This window comes from Triturus cristatus, chromosome 10, assembly GCF_964204655.1.
Source record: "Triturus cristatus chromosome 10, aTriCri1.1, whole genome shotgun sequence".
In the NCBI taxonomy this organism is placed as follows: Eukaryota; Metazoa; Chordata; class Amphibia; order Caudata; family Salamandridae; genus Triturus; species Triturus cristatus.
The window spans coordinates 1,112,873,963-1,112,890,259 of record NC_140593.1 but is presented as its reverse complement, the minus strand read 5'-3'; the positions used below and the strand labels follow the sequence as shown (position 1 = coordinate 1,112,890,259).

Below are 16,297 nucleotides of genomic sequence, written 5' to 3'. Positions count from 1 at the left end.
GCTTCCTTAAAGTGAAATAGGTCTCGCATTTACAAGAGTTTGAGCTATTGGCATTGTAAATGGCAATGCCTTTTATTTATGTGTTAATTATCAAAATGTATAAATAAAAGACATTGTCATTTACAATGTCAAAAGCTTAAACTTCCCCAAAAGCGAGACCTATTGCATTGCAAATGCTTGTTAAATAAAGGTGTCCGTAGGCCTGGTAGGGACAAGCTTACCCACTGGCACCTGTGCGTGGACTCATAGGGAGCAAGACACGGGCCACAATTAAACAAAAGTACTTGCTACAGGTTCCACGGTACACCGGCAGAACCTAGTCCCTCCCTTTTGTGAGATATCAAATCAGGATAACGAATGCCTCTCTAAACAGGAAATGTAAATTCATAATCACTAACATTCGTTCACATAGCTCAACTGTTAAATGGAGTCTAGCTATTATGCCCACTTTCCAAAACTCACCTTTTCTTTCTGTATGAATCATTAGTTTGTTCACTTTTGCTCTTTTTAACAAAAATAAATGTATTAAGGGCCACTCTTATGTTGAATTCCTTGATATGGATATTTTCCAGATAGTCATGACCTATTGCAATGCATAAGTAACAGACTTTAGTTTTGTGATTTCTAATTTGCCTCTAATTCCCAGCGTTGCAAATGATTCTGCCGTAAGATCCAATGTGTTGACAACTCAGTCAGAAAAACCAAGAAAAGACCTTTAATCTATCTTGTAGCTGACCTTTAGCTACCACTTGAATGATAGCCATGAAAGTAGATTAGACGCGGGTCTACGAGGGTCTTCTTGTAAATCTACAGTCATCTTTTCCCATTTACTTCCTCAACTTGGCTCCCCATTAAAAAGAGAGCATTGTTCAAATTTCCCTGCCTGACCTATCGTTGTCTGGTTTAGGCCCAAAATATCTACAGGACAGGCTTATTCCATACCACCCTGACATATATTTAAGATCTAAAAATCAACATCTTTTATGTCCTCAGCATATTAGAACGTCAAAGTTTGGTGGCCGGGCTTTCTCCTATCTTGCCCCGTACCACTGGAACAGGCTTCCTCTGTTCATCCGTGCATTCTCCAGGTTCTCTAGCTTTAAAAAACTCGCAAAATCTGGTTCCTCTAATCAGCTGCCTCTTCACCTGTCTGTCAGTCACAGCACTGTGATGTCCCATCTGACAGAGTCGTAGCGCGATACCAAGAACTAAATAACAAGAACCGAATAACACTAACTCTTTATAGGTCGAGCCTGTAACAGAGCGCATGCGCTGTTCTGCGAAGACTTTATGTAGGGGCTTTAGAAATCTGTCCTCACACTTTTCTTTTGTCCTACGCTATTGGCCTTTGCGTGCGTCTTTTTAACAAAGACAGCATGCAATTGGCCAAAGGTGGGCGCATTGCTCCGCCCATGGCCTATTGGTGGCGGTTACCCACACGGCCACCATGTGGTTTCAATTATCGTGCCCAGACATGAGCGCGATAATTGAAGCCACATGGCTCGCTGAGGCGCGCGCGCGCTCTCGCGCCTAGCGTTACTTTTTTGTTGTTGTTGTCCAAGTCCGACCCTGGGTATGTGGTTGGATATGTGCAATGTGGGAGGAGTTTGATGTGATGCTGGTGAGCCAGACAGACGGTCTGCTTGTATTGCGACAAACCTGATGTTGCCTTTTCTGATGCCCTCTGAAGTACCTGTGGCTTATTGGTCGCTTTTTATGCCACAGCTCGCCTCTCTTGTGGGGCCAAATACTGCAGACCTCTCCCTCCTCCAGCAGCCTTCTAGGGCGCCATGTTCTATTCATGCGCGCTTCACCCCACCCCACTGGTATTCTCCTGTAGCTTCCACCATACCTAGCAGACATCTGCAGGTGTCTGTCCGCCTGCTGGTGGCCAAACTGGGAGAGCTTCTGTGCACCAACACGAGTCGCTCACAAAATCAAGACATTTGCATAATCTTGCAGGACTTTGCCAACATCTGTAAGCCTCACCTTGTTGATTTGTTTACTGCACCATATATGAAAGATATCAGCTTTATATCCACCTTGCATTTTGGCATTTGAATCTGAAACCCTGCTTTTCTTGTATCTCTCATCTTCCAAGCAGTACCTGGAACTTCATACCCCATAATGAAAGGGTTGCTTTGCCTGTTTTAGAACATATTTTTGCCCTCCCTCTTGCAGCTATGATCTGCAGCCACATATTTTAAATTGTAACTTTGTCTAAATTCTAGTTTTAATATCTTTATATATTGCCTTTATGATGCAAGTGACAAACTTGTGATTTTGTCAATGCTTGTTTGGAAAGCATTATTTATAATAAATGAAGTAATCAAATGTCATAATAGTGAAGGAAAAGCAAACGCGTATCTTAAAATATCTCCAAACTTTTTATTGAATTAACATTTTTCAATCTTTAACAGTGGTATGGTTTATGTTTCAAATATTTTTGCATCAAACTGCACAGAACCTAGGGGCATATTATCAAGCCAGGCGATAAAATTATCGCCGCTTTAGCGGTAGAAAACTGCCGCCAAAACGGCGATAATGGGCTTGATAATATGCTCTATGGAATTCCAATTGAAGCCCATGTTAGATGTCCTTCACATCTAACATGGGCTTCAATTTTAATTCCATAGAGAATATTATCAAGCCCTTTATCGCCGTTTTAGCGGCAGTTTTCTGCCGCTAAAGTGGCGATAATTTTATCGCCTGGCTTGATAATATGCCCCCTAAAAAGTACACACATTCATGCATACGTATGGTCCAAAGGGTGTAAACGAGGTTGTTCTCCTTGGGAGGGCTTCCTATTGCCCCTCGGGGGTGAGAAAGAGCTGCTCTTGTAGGCATACTGTGATGAAAGGAAGCTGCCAACAATTGAACCCATCCCATTCGTGGCCTCTGGTTTACTCCAATTACGAGCCTATGTATGCATAAGTATGTGCACGTTTGAGTGTAAATCTACCTCAAACAAGCATTTGCATAGCCAATAGGTCTCACCTGTGGGACCTTATAAGTGTTTAGTTATCCACCACAATATCCTTGGTGCAACAACATAAAGTGTTGCATGGCTAAACACTTATAAGTTCCCAAAGGTCCCAATAGGCGAGATCTATTGGCTATGCCAATGCTTGTTTCTTTTAGGGAGAGCCCATTTGGGAGGGGAGCACTGTTCCTCTTCCTGTACATTGGTAACATGGGCTTCCTTATTTTTTTTTATCTACATTCTGAGGCAAAACTACTTCCGGGGAAACCACATGAAATCATCTCCTATTTTCTTCTGTCTGCTCTCCTTACTCAGTTTCTGCAGGCATTACATCAAGTTTAATATGATAATGGTCCCTGTAATTTACATTTAGGCCCCTTTTAATTTCGTCTCATACTCAGTTTCTTCTCAGTTATTCAGTTCGTCCCACAATTCCCAATACTTATTCATCTATTCTCCAATGGCATTGGCCTTATTCCTCTCAAAATATGCTTATTGCGTTTTTCCATAAATTTTGTTTGCTGCAAACTCGTCTGTAATTCTAATCCCTATGACCAGCTTCTTTCCTGTCATATTGAAAACAAACCGAGACATAAAACACAGTCCCTGTAATATACCTGTTGTCTCAACAGTGAGAAAGGACTCCCTGCAAGGTGTTATAACTTGGGGCAGACTCAATTAACCCCCACCGCAGTTCAAGGCGGGCTGATACAGAATGAGTATATCCTTGTATACATGCACCCGAACAACATGTATTGATAAGTAAAGATCAATAAAAAGATTTATCAAAAAAGAGAGAAAATTCTCATTGAAAAATGAGACAGTTCCTCGAGGACCCCCCCCCCCCCATCCACTTTCCCAAGGGAGTCGCTAGCAATAGTGCAGTAGGTGCAGTGGCACCGGTGCCCAGATGTCAGAGGGACCCACTACACCCCAGTTATAGCTGTTTTTTTATTGGCACGCCAGGGAATGGGAGCCTATTTACCTTGTTTGCAGTAGGGCCCTTGGCCGCCTCACTACGGCGCGTTACCCATTTAATGCAATCGATTTTATTTCAAGAGCATCACTTCCTGTCTCAACTGGTTAATGCTATATATAGTTTGTGTTCACATGTGCCTCAAGAGAATTTATTTCATGCCCTCTGGAATCGTAATAACGTCTGAGATACAGCGTGAAACTGCTAACTGTATCACCATCATCCGAGCCATTCACTTATGTATTGAAGCTTTTATTGATTGACCAGGTATCCCTTCCAAACTTCTGACAAGACCGGAAATATAAATGTATTATTACTAACATCCTTTCCATACACCATCTGCTAAATGAAGCCTGGCTAGCACACACACATCTAGCACCCATCTCCCGACACTCGCTCTTTCTTTTTGGGTGAAGCCTGAGGTTTTTATTTTTTCTCTTTTTCTGTGTAAAAAAATAAATTAATTAAAAAGGATCGATCGTATGTTAAATCCCAGGGCATGGATGGTTTCCAGGTAGTCCATAACCAATGGATTTGCCCAAACAACAGACGTTAGTTTTACTTCCGGTTGGTTAGTTTTATCTGGCGTTACACATGCCACTGACTCAAGATCTCATGTGTTGACAGGAGAGTCAGAAAGTCTAGGACACGAGTCCTTTGATCTACTTAGCAGCTGACCTTCAGCTACCACTCGAAGGGCAGCCATGAAAGCAGATTGGACACGGGCCTGGAAGGGTCTCCTTGTAAATCTAGCGCTAGACATGTTTTCTCATTGCCTGCCTTAGTCCAAATCCTTTTTCATCCTTTTTCTTCCCAGGAGCACAAACGTCGCCCTCTTTTCTCCTTCCTTTGCATTGGCATCTCTGTTTCCCTCTTTGTGGTGCCCGCCCCCTCCACCCCGGTGTCTGGGGGCAAAGATGTCTGGAGAAGCACATGCAGCACTTCCTCCTTTCGCCCTCCTGCTCTTGTGAATCGAGGACAGTGCTCTCCTAAAACAAAAAAGCGCTTCTTCTTTACCCTTACTTTTCAGTCTTTCCAAACTCTTCTTCATCACTGCCTTATTGTCCTGTAGTGTTGTACCACCTATGCGCCTTGGTCACGTCCAGCTTGCACATATGTTCTTTCTCCATCTCTCATATGTGTATTATTTTTGTTTTCTAGCATTTCATACACTTTCTTTCATTTCCTTTCTGTATATTTATCTTCACTCCAGGCTGTGGATGCGACTTCTCCTATGCTTTAAGTCCTTTATTAAGGTCATTGTAACAACACACAACATAAGATAACATAACGTAAGACAGCACAGCCCAGCATAACATAACATAACATAACATAACATAAACCACCATTACATAACTACAGCGTTGATTTCAGGGTAACAATCCCATCAGGGGTGCCTTTTCCAGTGCACAAAATGGAATGCCCCTAATTAAGTGTACAGAATACAAAGCGCCCGGAAACAGGGAGCAGAAGAGTTCCACATGAGCTCACAATCCCCTTCCTGAACCCTTTCCACCCCTTTCTATCGGCGCTCCTGGTGAAGGCTCTCTGCCTCACTTTATATCTGCTTATCTGAACCATTTCAATGACAAAGTATCTGTTGAAAATTATCCAGCCAGTCATTTAACGCTGTTCAGAGAGACTGGAGACTGATGGGGTAAAACTTCCACTAAGTGGAGAAGATAACACATTATAACTCACCTGCATTTCCGGTGCCTCACCTAACTTCAAACATTCCCTGCAACAATGACCGCAGAGGTCAGAGGAGGCAGGGAAAATACTGCATTTCCTTCAGCACAGCATATTTGGACGATCTAACTTTTCTGTTGGATGAAGCAAAATTAAGTCTTGTTATATTTAGGGGTGATGGTCTCAGGGGCCCCTTTAACTGACTTATAATAGTATAATTAGCAGTGGCGGTCGCCACAATAAAGAGGTGGTGAGGCGGGTGAAGGGCGCGGGGGAGTGCAGGTGGGGGAGTGCGCGGTGGCTTATCATAAAAACAAAATTAAAAAGAAACATTTACCTGAAGCTGCTGCCTGCCTCCCGCGTCACGCTCGGCCTCGTCCTTTCTGGTCCCAGCAAGCACTAGGGCCACGCCACGGACTCCCTGCAATCCCGCACTACTCTCATGTGAGCGGGCTGGAAAAACTGTGTGGGTTTCTCCAGCCCGGCTGCTCAATCCAGCCGGGCTGGAGAAACCTCAGTGCGCATGTGTGTTTTGGTAGGTCTGAGATGGCAGGCCAAACATATATGCGCACTTGAGGAGTGCACATTGCACTCCTCCTTCCCATGCCCTGCACCAGCTGGCTCAGAGCCAGAAAATGAAAAATAAAACCATGACATTGTTTTATTTTTCATTTACTGGCTTTGAGCCAGGCAGTGGGGCAACGCTCCTCCGCCATTGCAGGGGAGCCGCCACTAATAATTAGTGCCTGGCCACCTCTCGACCCCCTTGTGACTGATTGTTCTTTCCTCCTTTTAATATCAATCAGTAGATTTGTAGAACGCTTCCTGTCACCCGTGAGGGTATCCAGGCGCCGCCAGCTCTATCTTACTAGACTTTACACTGTTCACATCTTGTGCATATTCATCACTCATGAAAACATGCCCCTTTAGTGAGCCCTCACTCCTAAGCAACTCTTATGTTCTTCCCGCTTTGACTAGCCGTCTTTGTCTGTTTGGGTTTTCTTGCCAGATGTGTTTCTTCACATACAGATCAGCTCAGCCTGCATATACCTTGCACTCAAATTCTATTGCTCTAGGCAGTCCTGCATGTCTGCAGTCAGACACAGGGCTCTCGGGCACTGACTCCTGACTAGGGCGGAGCGAAATTTAAGTTACCCTAGCGTAGTATGTGTACTTTCGAGAAATTGGCATTATGCTTCTTACCCGAACCTCCCAAAATTAATCCATTGCACCTCTTCACGTAATCATGCGCCATTCGCAGCAAACATTTACTGTGAACGTTGCAATTGCACAGGAACAACAGAACGCAGTGGCTTATGTTTAAGTGCTTTTATTGGATTCATTTCTGTGCCAATAACGGACGACAGGATGCATTTTGAGGTAAAAAAAAAAGTGGGAAAGGATTTGCCTTTTGCATTAGTTGCATAATTTGTATACTTTTCCCAAATGTTGCCTGTTTACACTCAAGCAAATAAGACAAATTGTGCCCACCCCTATTTCTGACATCTGGCACATCATGATTTGCACTACAAACATTAGGCGCTAGTGCAGCTGATGATAGAACCAACATACGGGGAGGACGCTACCCTTACAAAATGATTTAAAGAACAGACGCGTCACTGAGCATCACAGGAAAAAGATCAGAAATTTCGGATTCCAAACTACACTTCGTTATTCACCTCTAATGAAGCCTCTGTTACCCTTTGCTCACACTTTCTGTCCTTTGGTCCCATGTGATCTCTCAGTGTTAAGAATTGACCACCAGGACTGATACCAGTGTTTAATTTGAATAGCTTATCGTGAGATTCAACTATTGCCTCTTGAATAGCATCTAATAACTGAGATATCCAGAGTCCCATGTAATCCTGCAGGTACATCTGGGATTAAATAGATGGATGAATATTTAGAAGGTTCTTACTAGTTGTATACTTTGAATCAGAGGTCTTCAACCTTTTCTGTAATGAGAGCTACTCCTGATCAGTGAAAATCATTGTGAGGTACTGAAGGCCATAACTCAATGGACAGATACCCTCAACTTCCAGACACTAGAGGGGTCTATGATATTTTCTAACGACTCCCCCAACGGTGCGGTTTACTACCGCTAATTCAAGTGTCTATATGTCCGATTTCTAACACAATGTCACTACACTGCAGCAAAAGAATTCCCACAAGAATTTGATTAGAAAAGATTAGAAAAAATGTGAGAATGGCGAGAAAGCACCTCACGGTAGTAACACCAAGGGGGGCTTGCTAGTTGGTACTCGCTAGCTCACCCACTTATCATCGGTTGCTTTCTCACCCTGAAAGGAAAATGTGTTCCAACGTGAATTTTCTCAAAAGTGAAGGAAAGAAATAGTGAAAGAAAAGTGGAGTATGCACTGTAAGTGCTAATGTCACTCAAGTGCCCTGCTGGTCCCCGTGAGAAAGGAAATGAAATGCAATTCCCAATATTAAAAATGAGATCCTACTCACTGGCTAGATTTACCTTTATTCGGTGCTGTGAGGGTCCTCAGTTAAAAAATGGTTCAACTCAGACCATGGTTACGTCCAAAGCGCCAACATGTTTCGTTGCTACCAATTTGCATCATCAGGGCTAAGGGTATGACCAGTCATCACTTCACTTAGAATTACCACTTGGTCTGCAAGTGTATGACAATAAAAGACAAAAAACGTGCCAGGAGTAAATAACCCCCATTCTCCACTACACTCCATACTTATATTAACGATAACACAAAATGCATATGTATATATTAATTTTCATATATTGCTTCGAAACCCATTTACACATTATTTATTGTAACGGGTCCTTTACGAACCCCGCTGTTATCATGGAGTTCAAAATCAATCACTAGCCAAGTCATTGCACTCGAGATATGACATATCTTGATTGCAATGACTTGGCTAGTGATTGATATTGAACTCCATGATAACAGCAGGGTTCATAAAGGACCCGTTACGATAAATAACGTGTAAATGCGTTTGGAAGCAATATTTAAAAATGAATATACACATATGCGGGCAGAGTATCGAAGTCCGTGGTGTTGTTAGATATAGCAACCGATGCATGGAGACACTTTCCACACAAAAAGTCTCTGCTTGGGCGTGTGAGGTGATGATGTTTAATGAATACTTTACTATTTGTGCATATCTACAGGTGCCATAATTTTGTGTGGTTACCCCATGGACACGTGACCAATTGGCGCGTGCCGCATGACGAGTTGGTTGCAGGTACGAAGGAAATTGGCAACGACTCGGTAATGAAATGTTTTGTATTATCATTAGGGCTCCCTGTTTTATGGTATTTATTTTTTTAGACATTTCCGTCTGTATTTATCCATATTTATTTTTTGCCAACTTTATTTGTATTTAGCCATATTTATTATGAGTTTTGTGAAAAATATAAAGCTGAAACTGGTATATTTCCACATTTATTTAATCAATAAATATGCAGTCTTGCTTGAATGCCTGCCAGGTTTCGGTGATATGAACACCCCCAGAAGATAAATCCATGCATTTATATGAAAATATGCACATTTCACTATCATCCTTGTGCATATCTACTGCTGTTTAAGCCACTTTGCTAAAATTCCTTTTTTAACCCCTTTACCTCTCAATCCACACAGTTATTAGATTGGCAGTCATAGCACAGTGTATTTACAATCACTCAAAAAGCACACAATTTCCGTTTTTATCCACATTTGAAAATAAATACAGACAAGAAAATAAATGGTTTTCTGTCTGTATTCATCTGTAAAAATCAGTAAAAACGGAAAACAGGGAGCCTTAATGATCATTAATATAAGTATGAAGTGTAGGGGAGAATGGGGTTATTTACTCCTGGCACTTTTCTTGTCTTTTCTAAGTGAAGTGAAGACTGGTCATCATCTTAGCCCTGATGATGCAAATTGGTAGCAACGAAACATGTTGGCGCTTTGGACGTAACAATGGTTTGAGTTGAACCATTTTTTAACTGAGGACCCTCACAGCACTGAATAAAGCTAAATCTAGCCAGTGAGTAGGATCTCATTTTTAATGTTGGGAATTTCATTTCATTTCCTTTCTCACGGGGACCAGCAGGGCACTTGAGTGACATTAGCACTTACAGTGCATACTCCACTTTTCTTTCACTGTTTCTTTCCTTCACCTTTGAGAAAATTCACGTTGGAACACATTTTCCTTTCAGGGTGAGAAAGCAACCAATGATAAGTGGGTGAGCTAGCGAGTACCAACTAGCAAGCCCCCCTTGGTGTTACTACCGTGAGGTGCTTTCTCGCCATTCTCACATTTTTTCTAATCTTTTCGAATCAAATTCTTGTGGGAATTCTTTTGCTGCAGTGTAGTGACATTGTGTTAGAAATCGGACATATAGACACTTGAATTAGCGGTAGTAAACCGCACTGTTGGGGGAGTCGTTAGAAAATATCATAGACCCCTCTAGTGTCTGGAAGTTGAGGGTATCTGTCCATTGAGTTAGGTCCTGGTTGTTGATAATGTGTTGAGTGGGGGGGCGGCCTGACTTGTTTTCCCCCTATGCTCCTTTTTGTGTTGATAAGGTACTGAAGGCGAACCTATTCGTGCAATGTTACCAGAGTCCCCAGCCCAGCTTCATGGATTAAGCCTAATGTCCATAGTGGTGAAGACTATGGTTTGTACAAAATACTTTGACTAAGGGCACTTTGAAAGGGCTGCCATGTGTGTCAGTGAGAGCGTGCTCTTTGGGGATGTACGAACATGTGTGCATATGAATGGGATATATGTGTATGAGTCTGTCATATGTACTTGTGGCACAGGACATACGTTTCCCCATATGTGTCACGTTTACATGTATAACACAAACATAAAACCATTTTTTTAAATGGAAAAAATTTAAAGTGCTGAAAAATGTTCTGCAAAAATGTTTATCATATGGAAAATTTTCTGCACTTTAAATTTCTCCAACTTCAAAGAAGGGCTGTATTGTTCTTTTATAAGTATGACACTGTGTCTGCCAGCCGCTGGGAACAAGATGCCTGTTGTGTGTAAATGCCCTGTCAACATTATGCCATATTTACAATGGAAAAATACTGACCATTGTTTAAGTGAAGAAACATGCTTCATAACATTTTAAGATGTAATTGGCTTAATTGAAAGCGAAGAAAAACATTGAGTCAATGCTTCATAGAAATATTTTTCTCCCATTTGAAAAAAAATGACAGTATTTTTCAGTTAGAAATATGGGGTGTCTACTTCCCACTGGGCGCAAGAGGCCTGATGTTTGTAATTCAACAGTTTGAAATGGGATACAATTAAAATGAAGATTTAACATAATCATTAAGTTAACTTTTCATTTTCATTTTCTCCAATTTAAAAAAATTCTGAAACATAATTTTGTTCTCCTGCTCAAATAGTGAGTTGAAAAGGACTTTATTTTAACATTTAAATACCTCAGTACTTCAGTTCTTCCCCTCAGTGCCCTGGGCCATAAATCTGACTCCATCACTGCTCATTGTCAGGCTCTGCTAGCTGCAGCCAGAAGATAATAATGAAAAATAAATACAGACTTCCCTTAACTAGGGGTGGGCGGAATTAGCGTAATCGCGTTACGCAAATCTCCGCGAAACGGTAAAAAATCTCCGCGAACACGCAGAAATTCCGCGCAGACGCGGAATTGCTTGTTCGCGATGCTTTTTTCCTGTTCACAGTTGCTGTTTGCGTGCTCGGGGAGAAATATCTCGCGAACACGCATTTTGAGAACGCGAACAAGAAACAATTTCGCAAAGTCGCGGAAAGCAGAATTTTGGGCAATTTCGCGTTCTCCGCGGAACGCGAAATTACCGAAATTCCGCAAATTCCGCGAGCGGAATGGAATTTACCGCCCAGGCCTACCCTTAACTTTAAAATTAAAATATGACCCTGTGCTGATTGAAAAATGAACTCAAGACTGTTAGCTACTCTGAAGGTGTCTGTGAGATACAGGTAGCTCGTGGTCGACTGGTTGGAGACACCTGCTTTGAATTAATCATTGAACTGTGGAAATTGAGTTTGACCGAGATAGGCACTAGAAACATTCCTTCCCGAAATATAGAGGGGGGTACCTCATACAATATTTACTGGATGTGTGATGCATAACAATGGCTTTTGTGTTTGAATGTCTTTAAATATAGGGCCCTGAATCGGCCAGACGTGATAGATGAAAACAGGCTAGATTTCATCCATGTACAAGTAAACATTGGGTTCCTATCTAATGGAGTAATGTGGCACGGGAACTCCACAATAAGGAGGAAGAACCAGCCCCTATGGAACACCACAACCCAGAAACATTGGCTTCAGAAAAAAGGAGTGGCAGGGCCACTGAGAATTTTAGGAGCAAGTCAGTGACCCTTCCATCAGAGATGGTTTTAATCTGAATGGTGTAGTAGATGATGTCAAAAGACACCAAAAGAACATGTATGATCAGCACTCTGGCACAACTGCTATCAACAAGCCACTATATGTGATCTAAAACAGACCGTATTGCGGGCTTGGTGATATGGCCTGACAAAAGAGTCACTTGCAAATTAATCCATTTTCTTCCACAAACCTTTGTAGTTAGCACAAAGTCACTTTTTTCAAGAGGTGGCAGAAGTTGTTTACATCCTCCGCACTTGGTGATGGGTTTCTCATCAGTGGTTTCAGATATCCAGGCTGCAGGACAAATCCTGTGATCCAGGGAGATCTTAAAAAGTGGGAAGGGCTCATTGTTAAGTATCAGGAGGAGGAGTTCCATGAATGTGGTTGGACAAATGTCCTTAGGAGAGCTAAAGAGATAGCTTCCCTTGAATGTACACAGCAGTCATCTTACCATCAGATCATAAACTGGTAAAATGGAATCTAATCAGGGGACTCAAAGAACAATTTAACGTTTTCCCACAAAGAAAGTAAAGCACCAAGCAACATCTTTATTTCATTGAAGTGTAATGCATTCTATTTGCTAGTAGTACAAACCACCGAGACAGATGATGCATCATCCTAATATTCAGAATGAAAATCCTAATCAAACACAGGATTGCTCTAACATCATTGCTGTAGCTAACCTACCTCACACTTTATCTGCAGTGAGTTTGTGTTAAAAGGTGCTGCTCACTAAAAAACACAAAAAGCGTTTTGGAATGTTAATAAGAATTTCATCATTTCCGCTTTCTGTTAAACATTCGATGCTATACGTCAGCACTGAGTAAAACCTTAATTTTCTGCAACCCTTAATAACGATTTCATCTTTTTATATGGTTCATCTGTGACATATGCAGATAATTGTTTGTATTTGGTCACCTACCACATAAACTAGTCAGAAAGGCAGAGGTTCTTCAGTAACAATGGGGGTGATATTTAGGAAGTAAGGCACGTCTAAACCTATGTGTTACAGGTATGTTGCCATTACTAATATGCTTTTTTTTTTCTTTTTCTTTCAGAGAGCATTTTATCTTTCAAATTTCATTGAATCAAAGAGGGTGACATCATGGATTACTTTCCCAATGAAGACCTGATAGAGGAGCTATCTGATTCAAATGAGTCCTTCAATCTCAATGCAACATTCACTGATGAAATAGATTATGGAGTGAATTACATTGCAATCCCAACAGTCTACTTCTTGCTCTCTGCCTTTGGATTGAGTAGCAATGCTCTGGCATTCTACATTACTTTGAGATACACCAAGTTAAGCAAAACCATCAACATTTACATATTCAATTTAATAATAGGGGATATCCTCGTGATGTTCGGACTTGTGTTCACGGCCTCACAGCAAATTAAGCTCTCCTGGCCCTTTGGATCCTTTGTGTGCAAGATGGTTATGACAATAGACTTCATCAATCCACTAGCCAGCATCTTTTTCATCATGGTGATGAGCATTAGTCATTGTGTATCTGTGTATTGCCCAAAGAAGTCGGCAGTGTGTCAGCGGCTGACTGTGGCTAAACTCCTCTCTGCACTAACTTGGCTCATTGCCTCCCTCTTTGTCCTCCTTGTGATTATTTTTGCAGATGTTGATACTTTGAGCGACCAATGCACCATTATCTGGCCTAAACCTGGAACCCTCTGGGATGCCACCTACACCATCTGTGTATTTGCAATGGGATTTTGCGTACCTATAAGCGTGAGTGGGATCAGTTTTCTACTGCTATTAGTTAAAGCAAAAAATGTAGTGTCCTCAGCGGATCCGACCAGTTGTCGCAGCACTTCAGGTGCCAAGCTCATGATCGGGCTATGGATTGTGTTCATATTGTGCTGGCTTCCGTTAAACCTCTTGAGTGTTATCGATGTAATTGTGGGTCTTCCAGTTGAGCTGGTTAGAGCTTACGATCTGGTAGTCATCTTGGCCTACACTAAAAGCTGCATCAACCCCATACTGTATAGATTCCTGTCTGATGACTACAAGCAAGGTTACAAGAGTGTTTTAGGTTGCTGAATTAAGAAATATGTCGAAGAGTCAACTGATAATGAACCAAAAGAGAATGATGCAAGCCATTGAGCAATACCGGTGGCATGGACTAAGAAATGTGGACATCTGCATATATTTGCACCCACAAGTGAGAACTGCTCAAATAAATCCACATACGTATGGAACCACAACAACAGACACCTTCTGCAACTTTTAGTAAGAGCCCTAGCTAACCAACAAAGAATAGTTTTTCTCTAGAATATATTACTGGAAGGATTAGAAGAGAATAAATATTATAGGCTGTTTTGCAATTGAGGAGGACTTTCCCAAACTGATTCTGGTTGGGCCTTATCCAAAGCAACATCATGCAGGTGGCTCTTTGTTGACATGCATAAACTTTTTATATTGGTTCCATTGCAGCTTTTGAGCACCAAGATTTTTGTATCTGTGATCACAAATGGACATCACCTGACCAGGTTGTGCATGTGCTCTAAGGGCTGAGCAGTAATTGAAAGTGGACAACTGCAACAACACCCGCATTGGTTTTCACAAGCGCCACCCACATCATGATAACTGTAATAACAACTGGATATTGCGAAGTATTCTCTAATAATATCCCAGAAAGATTAATAAAGTATAAAAAAAGAAATACAAATATTGGAATTTGAAAATAACAAAATTTTTAAAGAATACTATAACTGTTTTTTGGAAAGCACAGAAATACAGTTAGGCATAATTTCTAAGGTTTTGGGCATTCATATAGTAGCTATTATTTTAATAATAAGTACTGTTTATATTGTTTAAAGAGAATTTGGTGGTGTTCACCTCTGCCCTTTCATTGATGTCTTGATTATTCTTCACAACGTCATACAGAAATGAGTATAGAAATGTTCACACCACTACCAGTTAGCATTGTGTCACCCTTAAAGATTACTGCTGAGGGGAGGACATGAGGTTTGGCTCCATTTTAGTGCTCATCATTTGCTTCACATGCTTGCTCAAAGTTTTATTATGAACATAGTTTTTTTTAATGTTTATCTCTTGAAAATAATGCATGTTATTTTTGAAACCTCATTATTACATCTTAGTATACATGTATCTTCAAGCTTTCTTCTGGGTTATTTTAGCATAGAAGCCATTTGCCAATTTCTTGTGGCGAGTCAGGTCCTCTGAAGATGTGAAGAATATGGACAACGTGTTCATGCAAGAGAATTCACAAACAGCACTAACTTCACCATAAATGTGAACCTAAGTACAAATCATGATGTCAGTTTCAGCCAATAAGCCAAGTTCTAAGGGGCACAGAATCTAGACACAGCTACCTTTAAGGAGCAGATAAGGAGTACCAACATCATAGTAACTGGGATCACAAGTGGACATCATCTGACCTTTTTCTGCAGATGATCCAAGGATTCAAGAAGAACAGAAAATGGACAACATTAAACACACAAGAGCAAGATTGATAAAATCGACGAATGAAACACATTGGCATACATTTATAAGCGGAACTTGCATTGCAAGAACTCTCTGTGCGATGGTAATTTCAAACCTATTTCTCAGAAGCAGCCAATACCACGTTTCTTCTTTCCAATTCAGAAGTAAAAATGTAAAGAATGTTTTGCGGCATTATTTACATGTCAGCTCTTAAAACATGTTCAGGTTCCATGGAATTGGTAAAACACGTTCATCTCATATATTCGATCAACACCTGCAAGAATGCCTACTTCTAATGCTCACAATAGTAGAAATGTAGCTATTTCTGATCAACATTATGAGATGGCAAACAATGAAAGTATTAATACTTCTTACTACCTTTCTTGTAAAAGAAACATTTATGGAAACTCACTTTTATCAAATAAAAGCCATCCATAAATAAATATGATCCTTTATGACTATCCAGATTTTTACATTTATTTCGGGTGGTTGACTCGCTGAAATGCAAACATTGGAAGCAAGCCCCTAACGACGGGGCCGATTACGATGGCTGTCAGACTTGCATCCAACCGCCATCGTATCGGGGATGGGACCGCCCGACAAGCTGTCGGCAGTCCCGCACCCCGAATTACAATGCAACCACTTTCAAGGCGGTCGCAAAGTGTATTTTTTGTATTGCGGTTTGTGCTGCTGGGTATCACATGGTGCAGGGATATGCAGGGGAGCACCATAGGTTCTCCCCAAAACACAACAATGAGGGCTAGGGGAAAAGGGGGGCCACTACAGGCCCCCAATGTCCCTTTCTGCCAGCCTTTTCATG

General features: G+C 41.4%; 1 protein-coding gene across 2 annotated transcripts in view; it reads left to right on the top strand.

The window, feature by feature from the left end:
• LOC146796657 (somatostatin receptor type 5-like) overlaps positions 1-15,920 on the top strand; it is a 56,261-nt gene extending 40,341 nt beyond the window's left edge. For both annotated transcript variants that reach the window (XM_085629335.1, XM_085629336.1), the window contains exon 2: positions 13,076-15,920. In XM_085629335.1, the coding sequence (XP_085485461.1) occupies positions 13,123-14,070 (948 nt within the window). In that variant the 5' untranslated portion in view covers positions 13,076-13,122 and the 3' untranslated portion in view covers positions 14,071-15,920. The remainder of the gene's footprint in view (positions 1-13,075) is intronic.
• The last annotated feature ends 377 nt before the right edge of the window (positions 15,921-16,297 follow it).